Source organism: Leptosomus discolor, chromosome 27 (genome assembly GCF_034619465.1).
Source record: "Leptosomus discolor isolate bLepDis1 chromosome 27, bLepDis1.hap2, whole genome shotgun sequence".
In the NCBI taxonomy this organism is placed as follows: domain Eukaryota; kingdom Metazoa; phylum Chordata; class Aves; order Leptosomiformes; family Leptosomidae; genus Leptosomus; species Leptosomus discolor.
Window position 1 is genome coordinate 852690 of NC_141417.1, and position 14809 is coordinate 867498.

A 14809-nucleotide genomic window follows, 5' to 3' on the forward strand; every position below is an offset into this window, starting at 1 on the left:
GCGGCCCCGGGGAGAGGGGCGGCGGGGCCGCGGGGGTCCGGCCCGGGGAGCCCCGGCAGGGCCAGGGCCGAGCCCAGGAGCCCCCGGCCTCGCCAGAGTCCGGCCCAGGGGGGTCAAGCGTGGACCAGGTCCGGCCTAGAGAGCTCCTGTGCGGCCAAAGGTGGTCCTGGGGAGCCCCAGCGCGGGCAGGATCTGACCCAGGGAGCCCCAGCAGGGCCAGGATCTGTCCCAGGGATCCCTCAGCACGGGCAGGATCCCTCAGCGTGGGCAGGATCCGTCCCGGGGATCCTTCAGCGTGGGCAGGATCTATCTCGGAGATCCCCAGTGTGGGCAGGATCTGTCCCGGGGAAACCCAGCATGGGCAGATTCCATCCCAGGGATCCCCAGCATCACCAGGATCCATCCCAGGGATCCCCAGCACGGGCAGGATCCGTCCCAGGGACCCCCAGGATCACCAGGATCCGTCCTGGGGATCCCCAGCGTGGACACGATCCGGCCCGGGGCAGGGCGAGGCGCCGGCAGCACCCCAGCGCCCATCCCCGCGGTGTTGGGTGCCGTCCCCCGGTGAGGGTGGGCTGGGACACCCCCCCCCCCGGTGTCCCCCGCGGTGCCCCTCGGCCCGTCCCCCACGCCAGGCTCCGGTGCCCCCCCCTCCCCCCCCCGCCCTGCGCGGCGGGACTTCCGCGTGGGGCCGCGGGGACACGGGCCCGGCGGCGGCTGCTAATTAATGATTAATCTGCGCTCCCCGGGGCCCTGCGCTGCTGCGGGGGGGCTGCGGGGACCGGCGCCGCCGCTGCCGGGGGGGGGGCGGCCACGGGCTGATGGGTGCCAAGGCCTGACCCACGCACACTCGTGGGTGCGGGCGTGGGGGGCAGGCGGGGACCCTGGTGTGCAAGGGGGGGGTATGCGCGCTTGCGTGCAAAACGTGTGTGGGTGTGTGTGTGCAAGAGGTGTGTGCAAGGGGGTGCGTGTGGGCAAGAGAGTGGGTGTGCAAGGGGTGTGTGTCGGGGGTGCACGTGCGCAAGGGGGTGTGTGTGCAAGGGGGGCGTGTGTGCAAGAGGGTGGGTGTGCAAGGGGTGTGTGTCGGGGGTGCATGTGCGCAAGGGGGTGTGTGTGCAAGAGGTGAGTGCAAGGGGGGCGTGTGTGCAAGAGGGTGGGTGTGTAAGGGGGTGTGTGCGCAAGGGGGTGTGTGCAAAATGTATGTGTGTGCGTGCAAGGGTGTGTGCATGTGCGTGCATGCCAGGGGTGCCCAAGGGGTGTGTAAGTGTGTGTGCGGGGGGGGGGGAATATGCGTACTTGTGTCCACACGCACGCAAAGGGGCTCATGTGTGCGCGTGCAACAGGGCTGCGCACGTGTGCAAGGGTGTGCACTAGTGTGCGTGTGCAAGGGGGTGTGTAGGTATGTGTGCGGGGTGGGCGTGCAAGGGGGGGCACTGGGGTGTGCGTACGGGGGGGTGTGCAAGGGACACACTCAAAGGGGGGGGCGCGTGTGCAGACAAGGGGGTGCACGGGGGGTGCGTGCGTGTGCGCGCGCGGGGGGCCCGGCTGCGCGTGTCCCCGTTGTCCCCGCCATGTCGGTGCAGCGCGGCGGTGCGTGTGTGTGTGTGTGTGCGTGTGCGCAGCCCCGGGGGTGCCGGTCCGCCCGTGCCCGCGCGCGCGCCCGCCGCCCCCGCGCGCCGCCCGCGCCTCCCCCGCCGCACCGGGCCGCTCCGGGCCGTACCGGGCCGTACCGGGCAGCCGCCGCCGCCGCCGCCGCCGCTGTGCCTTTAAGGCCGCCGGCCGGGAGCGCCCGGGAGCGGATCCGGGCGGGGGGGGGGGGGGGCGGGCACCGGCCGGGGCGGGCCGGGGCCGGGGCCGGGGCCGGGGCCGGGGCCGGGGCTGCGACCGGGACCGGGACCGGGACGGGGGCCGCGGCCGCCACCGGGGACCCGGCCTGGCCGCGGGATGGGGCGGCAGGGGTGCAGAGCGGCCGCCGTGTAGGAGCGGGCGGCGGCGGCGGCGGCGGCGGCGGGGCCGTACCGGGGCGCGGGGCCCCGCGGGCGGCGGCGCCGGAGGCGGAGGTGAGCGGGGCCGGTCGGGCGTACCGGGGCGCGGCGCAGGGGTGGGGGGCGCCGGGGTGGCGGCGGGGACCGGGACCGGGGAGCTGCTCGGGGACCGGGGAGAGGGGGGTGGCGACACCGGGCTGGGCCCCGGGGTGGTGGGAGCGGTACGGCCCCGGGGGGGGCTACCGGGGGCGGCGGGAGCTACCGGGGCGGCGGGGCCGGCCGGGGCGGTGGCGGCGGGAGGGCGCTGGCGGGTCCGGGGTGAACGGGCCGGGCTCGGCGGGGCTCCCCGCGGGCCGTGCCCGGAGCAGGCAGGCGTACAGGCAGGGAGGCGGCCGCTGCCGGGGCCGGCCCTTCCCGGGTGGCCGTTCCCTACCGTCGCTCACCCGGGGCTGGGACCGGCTGCCACGTCCCGGCTGGTCCCCGGTGCCCCCGGGGCCGCGGTGCCCGGTGCAGCCCGTTGGCCGCTGTTCAAGACAAACAGGGCCGGGACGCCCGTGACGGTGCCAGCTTTGCCGCAGGTCGCTGCGCCGGCGAGGACGAGCTCGTGGTGGCCTTGGCAGGGCCAAGCACCGGGACACCGGGACACTGGCGCTGGGCATCCGTCACCGGCCGTACCTGCTGGGGCCATGGGGCTGGTGGGAGAGCTGGGGCTCAGGGTCTGCATCCCCCCCCTCAGGGTGGGACACTGGGGCCTTTCGCTGCCTGTCCCTGCCTGGTGGGAGAAACGCTGCTTCGCACACCCCCCCCGTGGGCACCGGGGTCCCTCTCGGGAGCATCAGGGTGGGGGGACACCGATCGCTGACCCCCTCCCGGCACCCGCAGCATGTCGTGGTTCAGCGGCATCCTGGTGCCCAAGGTGGACGAGCGGAAGACGGCATGGGGGGAGCGCAACGGCAAGAAGGGCACCCGTCCCCGCGCCGCCCTCTGCGGCCCCCGCTACATGAGCTGCCTGCAGGACCCTGAGATGGAGCGGGGCGGGGGGCCCCCCCGGGGGCTGCGCTGCACCTGGCAGGAGGACCACTATGGCAAGAAGGGGCCCGCGGGCGACCTGGGACTCAAATCGGTGGACTTGGGCTTGGAGGACGGCGAAGCCAAGGGGCTGAAGGGAGCCAGGGGCCGTGGAGGGCGGCCATCGGCCGGCGAGTGCTGGCGGCGGCTGCTCCAGGTTTTCCGCTCCAAACGCTTCCAGTCGGCCAAACTGGAGCGGCTTTACCAGCGCTACTTCTTCCAGATGAACCAGAGCAGCCTGACGGTGCTGATGGGGGTGTTGGTGCTGGTCTGCGGGGTGATGCTGCTCTTCCACTGCCTGCCCGGCGCCCCGCACGTGCCGGCGACCGCCGCGTTGGCGAGCGCCACGGCCCTTTTCTTGCTCTTGATGGTGCTGTGCAGCCGCAGCGCCTTCCCCCAGGACTACATGTGGGTGGTGAGCTACGTGGTGCTGGGGCTGCTGGCCGGGGTGCAGGCGCTGGGGACGGTGGCCGTCGCACCCCGCAGCGCGGCCGAGGGCGTCTGGTGGAGCGTCTTCTTCATCTACATCACCTACACGCTGCTGCCGGTGCGGATGCGGGCGGCCGTGCTGGCCGGCGTCCTCCTCTCCGCCCTGCACCTCGCCATCGCCTGGCACCGCAACGCCGCCGACCCCTTCCTCTGGAAGCAGGTAGAGCTGGGGGGCTGGGGGGGGGGGGGGGGGGGGGGGCACATTTGAGGGAGGGGGCTGTGCTGAGGGCATCCTGCCTGCCAGCGGCAGGGGGTGAGGGAGGCCCTGGGTGGGACCCCCCTGTCCTCGCCGGCAGCTCCCCCGGTCCCTCTCTGCAAAAATTTGGCTTTTCGGCGCTTGATGTTTCCGCACATGGAAAATTCTGGAGGTGGGAGGGGCCTCTCAGCTGCCTGCGGGGGGGTGGGGGGGTCAGTCCCGGGTGGGGGTCCCATGCCAGGGTCCCGCGGGGGCTGCCTGCGGGGGTTGTTCTGCCGCCGCAGCCCCGTGCGTGGGGGGGGTGGGGTGGGGGGTGAGGGGGGCCCCTCGTCCCAGCAGGGCTGTGCACAGACCCACCATTGTGGGCTGCGCCGGGTGGGGGGGGGGGGCACCCACAAAGCCCCCGTTGTGGGGCTGGCGGAAACCCCCGAGGGGGGATGCAGAGCCAGGGCGACAGGGCAGGGGGGTGTCTGCCACCCAGGGGGGGGGCTGGGACCCTGGCACTGTCCCCTGTCCAGCCCCCCTGCCAGGGTAGCGGGGGCTCCCAATGGGGCGCTGCACGCACAGCGGGGTGCAGGGGGGGGGGGTCTGCTTGTCCCCAGGGCAGCGTGTTCCCAGCCCCCAGCAGCGCCCCGCTGTGCTCCCCCTCCTCGCTCAGGGCCACCGTCACCCTCGTCCCGCTTGGCCGGGACTGGGGCCACGTGCTGTCCCCACGGGCGATGCATGGGCCGGGGATGGGGACGAGGCCAGCAGGGCTCAGGGAGGTCACGGGAGGGGAAACCCCCCCCCCTTGAGTGGGGTTAACCCCCACAGGGTGGGAGCGATGGGGCCGTGGCCCCTGGCCAGGGGGATGCGATGGGGCCGGCGGGTGGGTGCGAGGCCCCCGCTCCCAGCCTGCTGGAGCGCTATAAATAGCCCTGGCCCCGGTCCCGGGGGACGGGGACGGGGAGGGGGGGAAACCGCAGCGTTCCCGCTGCAGCCATCTCCGCTTCCCGGCCCTCCCCCTGGCTTCCTCTGCTTCCCGAGGGCCCGTGGGGCCAGGCCACGTCCCTGTGTCCCCCCACCCCACCCCAGCTCCCTGTGTCCCCTTGCCCTGGTTTCCTAGATGCCCGGGTCCGCCAAGTTCACCCTGCCCTGGTCCGTGGTGCCCCCAGGTCCCCTCTGCCCCCCTGCACTGGGTCCCCAGGTCTCTGCATCCCCCATGCCCTGGTTTCCCCTGTCCTCAGGTGCTCCACATCCCCCTCGCCCTGGTCCCCTCTGTCCCCAAGTCCCTGTATCCTCCCTGTCCTGGGTCCCTGCGTCCCCACATCCACCTTCCTTGGGTCCCCACGTCTCCCCGCTCCTCTTGACAGCACCTCTCATATCGGCAGCAGGGTTTTGGGGTGCAGGGGAGGGTGGCAGAGCTGGCCAGGTCTCGCCGGGGGGGGGGAGGGTGTCCCCCTGGGTGGCCGCGCTGAGCCCACCTCCCCCACCAGCTCAGCGCCAACGCCCTGATCTTCCTCTGCACCAACGTGGTGGGGGTCTGCACCCACTACCCGGCCGAGGTGTCGCAGCGCCAGGCCTTCCAGGAGACCCGCGGCTACATCCAGGCACGCCTGCACCTCCAGCGCGAGAACCGCCAGCAGGTGGGCTGGGGGTCCCGGGGGGCAGTGGGGGTCTCCTGTGCCCGGCGGGGGGAGTCCCTCAGGGCCCCAGCCCCCTGCTAACGGGGTGGTGCTGGGGTGCAGGAGCGCCTGCTGCTCTCGGTGCTGCCCCAGCACGTGGCCATGGAGATGAAGGAGGACATCAACACCAAGAAGGAGGACATGATGTTCCACAAGATCTATATCCAGAAGCACGACAACGTCAGGTACCGTGGGGCTGGGGGTGCGGGGCGGGGTGGGGTGAGGTTTGCAGGGGGTGTCACCAGGTGAGGGGGTCCGGGGACGGTGTGTGCTCCCTCCGCAGCCCACGCTCTTCCTCTCGGCAGCATCCTCTTCGCGGACATCGAGGGCTTCACCAGCCTGGCCTCGCAGTGCACGGCCCAGGAGCTGGTGATGACGCTCAACGAGCTCTTCGCTCGCTTCGACAAGCTGGCGGCGGTGAGCAGAGGGGCTGGGGGGGAGAGGGGGGCTTGGGGAGGGTCCCCTGACCTGCCCTGCCCGTGTCCCCCTCCCCCAGGAGAACCACTGCCTGCGCATCAAGATCCTGGGGGACTGTTACTACTGCGTGTCGGGGCTGCCGGAGGCGCGCGGGGACCACGCTCACTGCTGCGTGGAGATGGGGGTCGACATGATCGAGGCCATCTCGTGAGTGGGGCCGAGCGTGGGGGTCACACCCGCCCCTGGTGCTGGCACGTCCCCGGTGCCACCGCGACCTTGGGGGGCTGTGCCTGTCCCCGGTGCTGGTGTGTGCCCGATGCCGGTGCAGCTTGGGGGGCTGCGCCCATCCCCGGTGCTGGCACGTCCCCGGTGCCACCATGACCCTGGGGAGCTGTGCCTGTCCCCGGTGCTGGCACGTCCCCGGTGCCACCATGACCCTGGGGAGCTGCACCCATCCCTGGTGCTGGCACGTCCCCGGTGCCACCATGACCCTGGGGGGCTGCGCCCATCCCTGGTGCTGGTGTGTGCATGATGCCGCTGCAGCTTGGGGGCCTGCGCCCATCCCCGGTGCTGGCACGTCCCCGGTGCCACCATGACCCTGGGGGGCTGCACCCATCCCTGGTGCTGGCACATCCCCGGTGCCATCGCAACCCTGGGGGGCTGTCACGTCCATCCCCGGTGCTGGCACGAAGAGGATGCTGCCAAGAGGAAGAGCGTGCGCTGGGGAGGGAGCACACGCCCATCCCCGGTGCTGGCACGTCCCCAGTGCCACCATGACCCTGGGGGGCTGCACCCATCCCCGGTGCTGGCACGTCCCCGGTGCTCGCCGGCCGGTGCCGCGGGCTGACGCGGTGCCGGTGCTGTCCGCAGGCTGGTGCGCGAGGTGACGGGGGTGAACGTGAACATGCGCGTGGGCATCCACAGCGGGCGGGTGCACTGCGGCGTCCTGGGGCTGCGCAAGTGGCAGTTCGACGTCTGGTCCAACGACGTGACCCTCGCCAACCACATGGAAGCGGGCGGCAAGGCCGGGTGAGCCGGGATGGGGGGGGGGGGGAACGGGGGGGGCACCTTGGACGGCGGGGCCGTGGGGCGGGGGGCTCAACACCTTCTTTCCCCCGTCCCCAGGCGCATCCACATCACTTGGGCGACGCTGCAGTACCTGAACGGGGACTACGAGGTGGAGCCGGGCCACGGGGGCGAGCGCAACGCCTACCTCAAGGAGCACAACATCGAGACCTTCCTCATCGTCGGCTGCAGCCAGAAGCGCGTGAGTCGGGGGGGCATTTGGGGTGGGGGACACGGGGCGGGGAGGGGGGAGGGATGACAGCCCCGGGGTCCCCCCTCTCACGGCCACGTTGCCCTGCAGAAGGAGGAGAAAGCCATCCTGGCCAAGCTGCAGCGGGCTCGTGCCAACTCGACGGAGGGGCTGGTGCCGCGCTGGGTGCCCGAGCGCTCCTTCTCCCGCACCAAGGACTCCAAGGCTTTCCGGCAGATGGTGAGCGGACTTGGGGGGGGGGGGGGGGGGCGGGTATCGGGCACTGGGGGGCCCCCACCGCGGTGGTATCGGCGTCTTGCCGCCTTTCCGCGGCTGCCGTCGGGCTTCCCGAGCCCTGCCCACAGCCCTCGCCTGCTTCCTCCTGCCTGCCGCAGCCCCGGGGAACCCCCGGGTGTCCCCCTGTCCTCAGCAGCCTTTGGGGATCCCCCCCTACCGATGGGGACCCCCAGGTGTCTCCCCCACCCTCACCAGCCCCCCAGGGATGCCCCCTGTCCTCACGAGCCTTGGGGACCCTCAGGGGTCCCCCTTCCTCACTGGTGTCAGACACACTCCCCCACCCCCCAGACCCCCCCAGACCCCGCCCTCCTCCCTTTGCAGACCCTTGGGGACCCCCCCCCCCCCATCCTTGCCAGGCTTGGGGATCCCCCCCATTGTTGGCTACCCTTGGGACTCTGTCCCCTGTCCTTGGTGGCCCTGGTGACCCTGTGGGCCGCCCCATGGCCTTATCACCTATGGGGCTCCCCCCTCGTCCATGCCGGTGTCCCTGACACCCCCCATCTCCCTTGTGTCTCCCCAGGGCATCGATGACTCCAGCAAGGACAAGTAAGTGTCCCCATGCCGGGGCACCCAGGGGGGTCGTGACTGGCCCCTCCCTGGGGCAGAGCCAGGGGTCGGGGGTGGGGGGGGGTCCTGACCCACCCCTGCCCCCAGCCGTGGCGCCCAGGAGGCCCTCAACCCCGAGGACGAGGTGGATGAGTTCCTGAGCCGGGCCATCGACGCCCGCAGCATCGACCAGCTCCGCAAGGACCATGTCAAGAAGTTCCTGCTCACCTTCCAGACGCCCGAGCTGGAGAAGAAGGTGGGGGTCCCTCTGTCCCCCTCTGTCCTGACCCTCCAAGTCCCTTCCGTCCCCTGAAGTCCCCTCTGTCCCGGCCCCGTCAGCACCTTTGTCCTCCTCATCTCACCTCCATCCCTTGGGCCCTCTCTGTCCTGGTTTCATGGTACCCTCCTCCCTCTCCATCCCGGCCGTGGGTCACCTCTGTCCCCTCGAATCTGTGAGTTCCCCTCCACCCCGCTGGCTTCACGGTCCCCTCTGTCCTCTCCACCTCGTCCCCTGCGGTCTCCTCCATCCTGTCTCCTGGGGTGCCCCCTGCCCCCCTCCATCCCATCCCCTCCGTCCCCCTCTGCCCAGCCTGCCTCACCCCTCTCCTCCCCGCAGTACTCCAAGAAGGTGGACGACCGCTTCGGGGGCTACGTGGCCTGCACCCTCCTCGTCTTCTGCTTCATCTGCTGCCTCCAGATCGTGGTGTTCCCCCAGTGAGTGCCACGGCCCCCCCCAAACCCTGGGCCTGGCCCCCCTCCATCCGCCCGGCGCTCACAGCCGCCTCTCTCCTCAGCTCCCCGCTGATGCTCGGCGTATACGTCAGCATCTTCATCCTCCTCGCCGCCATCCTCTTCGTCTGCGCCATCTACTCCTGTGTCACTGTGAGTACAGGGCTGAGGGGTGGGGGGGCGTGGGGGGGCTCGGCTGCGCATGACGGGGTCCTCTCCCCCCCTCCAGCTCTTCCCCGCTGCCCTGCAGCGGCTCTCCCAGAAGATCGTCCAGTCCCGCGCCCACAGCACCGTCATCGCGGTCTTCACCATCCTCCTCGTCTTCATCGCCGCCTTCATCAACATGGTAGGGGCGTGGGCGCCGGGGGGGGTGGGGGGCTGCGGGGGGCTGCGGGGCACCGCCTCACCCCTCTTGCCCCCTCCCCAGTTCGCCTGCAGCCGGGTGGCCCTGCGGGACTGCGCCGCCCGGGAGCTCAACGTCACCCCCGAGGCCGTGGGACCCTGCCAGCTCCGGGCCCTCAACTTCTCCCTGGGGGCCCCCGCGGGCCCCTGCCACGGTGACGGGCTGGCCTGCGACTTCCCCGAGGTGAGCAGCCGGGGGGGCACCCACGGCTGTGGGACTCCCCTGGGTGCAGGGCACGGCGACGGGGTCCTGCGGGGGGTGCCATGTGGGTCCCTGCAGGTGCAAGGGCCTCCTTGGGTGCTGGCACGGGCTCCCCGAGGGTGCAAGATGCTGGCGGGGGGGGGGGGTGTCTCTGTGGGTGCAGTGTCCCCCAGGGTGCTGGAATGGGGTCCCCACAGGTGCAGGGTGCTGGCATAGGCTTCTGTGGGTGCATGGTCCTGAATGGGCACTGGGGCGGGGTCCGTGAGGATGCAGGGTGCTGGCACAGGGTCCCCAAGGATGCTGGCGTGGGGTCCCTGAGGATATGGGGTGCCCCTGCAGGTCCTGTGTCCCTAAGGGTGCTGGTATGGGGTCCCTGAGGGTACAGGGTGACCCTGAAGGCCCTGTGTCCCCAAGGATGCTGGCATGGGGTCCCTGAGGGTACGGGGTGCCCCTGCACGTCCTGTGTCCCTAAGGGTGCTGGCATGGGGTCCCTGAGGGTACGGGGTGACCCTGAAGGCCCTGTGTCCCCAAGGGTGCTGGCATGGGGTCCCTGAGGGTACGGGGTGCCCCTGCAGATCCTGTGCCCCTAAGGGTGCTGGTATGGGGTCCCTGAGGGTACAGGGTGACCCTGAAGGCCCTGTGTCCCCAAGGGTGCTGGCATGGGGTCCCTGAGGGTACGGGGTGACCCTGCAGGCCCTGTGTCCCCAAGGATGCTGGCATGGGGTCCCTGAGGGTACAGGGTGACCCTGAAGGCCCTGTGTCCCCAAGGGTGCTGGCATGGGGTCCCTGAGGGTACGGGGTGCTGCAGGTGCAGCGTCCCTACAAGTACAGGGTGCTGGCACAAGGTCCCTGCAGCTAGGGGGTGCTGGCACAGGTCCCTACAAGGTCCTCCATGGGAGCTGGCGCAGAGCCCCGGAGGGCGCAGAGTGCTGGCAGGGCGTCCCCCATGGGTGCAAGGTCCCCGTGGGTGTGGGGTGCCGGCAGGGCGTCCCCCGGGGGGTGCCGGTGCATCGCCGCGGTGTCTCCCCGGCAGTACTTCAGCTACAGCGTGGTGCTGAGCCTGCTGGCCTGCTCCGTCTTCCTGCACATCAGCAGCATCGGCAAGCTGCTGCTCATGGTGGCCATCGAGGCCACCTACCTGGTGCTGGTGGAGGGGCCCCAGGCCGCCCTCTTCGACAACGCCGACCTGCTGGTGGTGGCCAACGCCCTGTGAGTGCCTGGGGTGTCCCCCCGCGTGTCCCCGCCCTGGGAGCCGTGTCCCCACCCTGCTAACCCCCCGCTCCTCTCCCCTCACCCCCCAGGCCCTCCTTCAACGTGACCCAGGGCGAATGGTGAGCGGGGGAACTGGGACCAGCGGGGGAACTGGGAGTAGCGGGGTGAGGGTGGGCAGCAGCAGCAGTTCCTGGGGGGGGGGGGGGGGGGTGTCTGTGCTGTGAGGGTGGGTGCGGCTTTGGGGTCCCTGGGGTGGGTGCAAGTTAGGGGATCCCTTGGGTGGGCACATCTTTGGGGTCTGGGTGCAACTTTGGGGTCCCTGGAGTGGGCGCATCTTTGGGGATCCCTTGGGTGGGCACATCTTTGGGGTCCGGGTGCAGCTTTGGGGTCCCTGGAGTGGGCGCATCTTTGGGGATCCCTTGGGTGGGCACATCTTTGGGGTCCGGGTGCAGCTTTGGGGTCCCTGGAGTGGGCGCATCTTTGGGGATCCCTTGGGTGGGCACATCTTTGGGGTCCGGGTGCAGCTTTGGGGTCCGGGTGCAGCTTTGGGGTCCCTGGGGTGGGTGCCTCTTAGTGGATCCCTTGGGTGGGCACATCTTTGGGGTCCGGGTGCATCTTTGGGGTCCGGGTGCACCTTTGGGGTCCCTGGGGTGGGCACATCTTTGGGGTCTGGGTGCATCTTTGGGGTCCCTGGAGTGGGTGCATCTTTGGGGATCCCTTGGGTGGGCACATCTTTGGGGTCTGGGTGCATCTTTGGGGTCCGGGTGCAGCTTTGGGGTCCCTGGAGTGGGTGCATCTTTGAGGATCCCTTGGGTGGGCACATCTTTGGGGTCTGGGTGCAGTTTTGGGGTCCGGGTGCAGCTTTGGGGTCCCTGGGGTGGGTGCATCTTTGGGGATCCCTTGGGTGGGCGCATCTTTGGGGTCCGGGCGCATCTTTGGGGTCCGGGTGCAGCTTTGGGGTCCCCGGGGTGGGCACGGGCTCGTCCGGCGCCCCGTCTCAGTGGGCAGGGGGCTGCCCGCAGCCCGGCGGAGGGGAAGGTGGCCCTGCGGTACGTCACCCCCGTCATCCTGGCCGTCTTCGCGCTGGCGCTGTACCTGCACGCGCAGCAGGTCGAGTCCACCGCCCGCCTCGACTTCCTCTGGAAGCTGCAGGTAGGACCGGGAGGGGCGTGAGGGGGGCCGGGACCGACCCCCTCCCCACACCCCGGGGCCCACGGGGCGGCCGCGGGGCCGCGGTGCAGCTCCCGCCTGGTGCTGTGCGCCGCAGGCGACGGGCGAGAAGGAGGAGATGGAGGAGCTGCAGGCCTACAACCGGCGGCTGCTGCACAACATCCTGCCCAAGGACGTGGCGGCGCATTTTCTGGCGCGGGAGCGCCGCAACGACGAGCTCTACTACCAGTCCTGCGAGTGCGTGGCCGTCATGTTCGCCTCCATCAGCAACTTCTCCGAGTTCTACGTGGAGCTGGAGGCCAACAACGAGGGCGTCGAGTGCCTGCGGCTGCTCAACGAGATCATCGCCGACTTCGACGAGGTGCCCGAGGGCGGAGCGGGGTGCGATGGGGCGGATGGTGGGGCTGGGGGGCGGGCGGGGGGGGCTGGGGAGGCTGCAGAGCGCCGTGTGAGTGGGGATGGGGGGCACGGGGTGCTGGCGAGGCCGTGGAGCCGCGTTGGTGAAGGAAGGGGATGAGAGGACATGGGGGGCACCATGTGTGGGGCTGGGATACAGGGGATGGGGTGCTGGAGAGGCCGTAGAGCCAAGATCAGGGGGAGATCATGGGATGGGGTGCATGGGGATGGGGGTGCATGGGGATGGGGGGTGAGAAGATGGGGTGCACAGTGTGCTGGCGAGGCCGTGGAGCCGCGTTGGTGGAGCCACAGGATGGGGTGCACGGGGATGGGGGGCGAGAAGATGGGGGGCACGGGGTGCTGGAGAGGCTGTAGAGCGCCGTGTGTGGGGCTGGGGTGAAGGAGATGGGGTGCAGGAAAATGAGGGGACACGGGGGGCACCATGTGTGGGGATGGGGTGCACAGGGTGCTGGCGAGGCCGTGGAGCAGCGTTGGTGGAGGAAGGCGATGGGGGGCGAGAAGATGGGGTGCACGGGGTGCTGGCGAGGCTGCAGAACCCCACATGTGGGGCTGGGGTGCAGGAGATGGGGTGCAGGAAGATGAGGGGACACGGGGGGCACCATGTGTGGGGACGGGGGGCAGGAGATGGGGTGCCCGGGGTGCCGGCGAGGCCGCGGAGCCGCGTCGGTGGAGCCGCGGTTGGGGCGCAGGCAGCTGGGGGGCGCGGGGGGGGGGGGGGCCGTGGAGAGGTGGGGGGTGCGTGTGTGTGGCGGGGGTGACGCCGCCCCCTCCGTGTGTCCCCCCCCAGATCATCAGCGAGCAGAAGTACCGGCAGCTGGAGAAGATCAAGACGATCGGCAGCACCTACATGGCGGCCTCGGGCCTCAACGCCGCCACGTACGACCGGGAGGGCCGGAGCCACATCGCGGCGCTGGCCGACTACGCCATGCACCTCATGGAGCAGATGAAGTACATCAACGAGCACTCCTTCAACAACTTCCAGATGAAGATCGGTGAGCACGCCCCCTTGCACGCCCCCTTTGCACGCCCCCTCGCACCCCCAGCCGCCCCCCCCCCCCCCCCCGCACGCGCGCGGCTTCGCCTCTGCTGGTGCTTGGCCGGCTCGTCCCGTTGGCGCGCGTGGCCTTGCATGCCACCCCCCCTTTGCACGCCCCCACCTTTGCACACCCCCCCTTTGCACGCCCCCTCGGCCCTTGCACGCCCCTCTGCACGGGCAAAGCCGTGCACACGCGGCCTTCGCAGACCGCTTTGCGCACGGGCCCTTGCACGCCCCTCGCAAGCCCCTTGCACGCCCCTCGGCCCTTGCACGCCCCTCGGCCCTTGCACGCCCCTCTGCACAGGCCCAGCCTCGCACGCCCTTTCCCTGCAGCACGCAAAGCCCTCGCACGCCACTTTGCCCAGGCTGATGTCGCACACCCCTTTAGCCCTTGCACACACAGGCCCTTACGCGCCCCTTTGCACGTGCAAACCCTTTGCACGCCCCTTCCCCCTTGCACACGCTGGCCCGTGCCCACCCCAGCCCGTGCCCACCCCTCATCCTGCGCCAACCCTTGCACGCCCCTTCCTTTTTGCACACGCAGCCTCCACACGCCCCTTCCCCCTTGCACGCCCCTTCCCCCTTGCACACGCTGGCCCGTGCCCACCCCAGCCCGTGCCCACCCCTCATCCTGCGCCAACCCTTGCACGCCCCTTCCTTCTTGGCACACGCAGCCTTCACCCCCCCCCGTTCGCACACGCAGGTGTCTCACGCCCCTTCCCCGTCGCACACCCCTTTGCACACACAACCCCCTCCCCGCCCCCCCCCCCCCCCCCCCAGCTTTGCGCTTCCCCCTTTTTCCCCCCTCGCACGCCCCCCGTGCCCTCGCTCCCGTGGCCCTGGTGGGGGGTGGGTGTGTTTCCCGTGACCCTCTGCCCACGGTGTCCGTGTGTCCGTGTGTCCGTCCGTCCCCCCGCAGGCCTGAACATGGGGCCGGTGGTGGCGGGGGTGATCGGGGCGCGCAAGCCGCAGTACGACATTTGGGGTAACACCGTCAACGTCTCCAGCCGCATGGACAGCACCGGCGTCCCCGACCGCATCCAGGTCAGCTGGGAAGCGGGGGGACACCCGCACACAGGGCCCCCTCCTCACCTCCAGACCCCCCCCCCACTTCACCCCCGTGTCCCCCTCCCCCAGGTGACCACGGACCTGTACCAGGTGCTGGCGGCCAAGGGCTACGCGCTGGAGTGCCGGGGGCTGGTGAAGGTCAAGGGCAAGGGGGAGATGACCACCTACTTCCTCAACGCCGGCCCTGGGGGGAGTTAGGGGGGGGGGGGGTCCCAGGGGTGTGTGTGCCCCCCCCCCCAGGCCCCCACCCCCCAGCGTGCGCCGGGGTCAGGCAACAAAAAAAAAAAAAAAGGAAAAATCCCCAAATCCACGTATTTAAAAAGGAAAAAAACAAAAGGGAGAAATGGACCCAAGGGAGGTGGGGGTGGGGGGGTGTCCGTCCCCCCCCCCGCTGTGGCCCCCCCTCCCCGGGTGGTGTGTTGGGGGGCGGGGGGGGGGGCATTTCCCAGCCCTGCACCGGGGTGTTTGTGGAAGGGCGGGGGGGGGGGGGGGGGGGGGGGGGTGTGCAGTTCCCTCCCCCCCCCCCCCCCTTGCCAAAATCGCCCGCGTGCCAAAGAGGGGAGATGGGGTCCGTCCCCCCAAGGGAAGGGGCCGGGGGGGCTTTGGGGGTGGGGGTCTCCCCAGCCCCCTCCGTGTGCCAAATTGAAGTGCCGCCT

At 70.9% G+C, this 14809-nt stretch overlaps 1 protein-coding gene across 2 annotated transcripts; it reads left to right on the forward strand.

Annotated features, from left to right (window-relative positions):
* The first annotated feature begins 2868 nt into the window (after positions 1 to 2868).
* On the forward strand, positions 2869 to 14351 carry ADCY6 (adenylate cyclase 6). Of its 2 annotated transcripts, none has more exons than XM_086478593.1 (21): positions 2869 to 3702; positions 5214 to 5363; positions 5466 to 5587; positions 5708 to 5819; positions 5899 to 6026; positions 6690 to 6848; positions 6945 to 7086; positions 7186 to 7314; positions 7892 to 7917; positions 8026 to 8173; positions 8534 to 8631; positions 8712 to 8799; positions 8876 to 8992; positions 9074 to 9232; positions 10284 to 10459; positions 10552 to 10581; positions 11485 to 11614; positions 11730 to 11993; positions 12837 to 13041; positions 14005 to 14129; positions 14223 to 14351. In XM_086478593.1, exons 1-21 carry the CDS (start codon positions 2869 to 2871, stop codon positions 14349 to 14351), a joined length of 3471 nt encoding a protein of 1156 aa, XP_086334719.1. The 2 variants fall into 2 exon arrangements, with proteins under 2 accessions (XP_086334719.1, XP_086334718.1); XM_086478592.1 differs by having other exon boundaries at positions 8712 to 8794; positions 8850 to 8992.
* Positions 14352 to 14809: the final 458 nt, after the last annotated feature.

Coding starts and splice junctions, on each gene's coding strand:
- ADCY6 (XM_086478592.1), top strand. CDS start 2,869: ATGTCGTGGTTCAGCGGCATCCTGGTGCCCAAGGTGGACGAGCGGAAG. Junction 3,703..5,213: donor ACCCCTTCCTCTGGAAGCAG/GTAGAGCTGGGG, acceptor CTCCCCCACCAG/CTCAGCGCCAACGCCCTGAT. Junction 5,820..5,898: donor GCTTCGACAAGCTGGCGGCG/GTGAGCAGAGGG, acceptor CCCCTCCCCCAG/GAGAACCACTGCCTGCGCAT.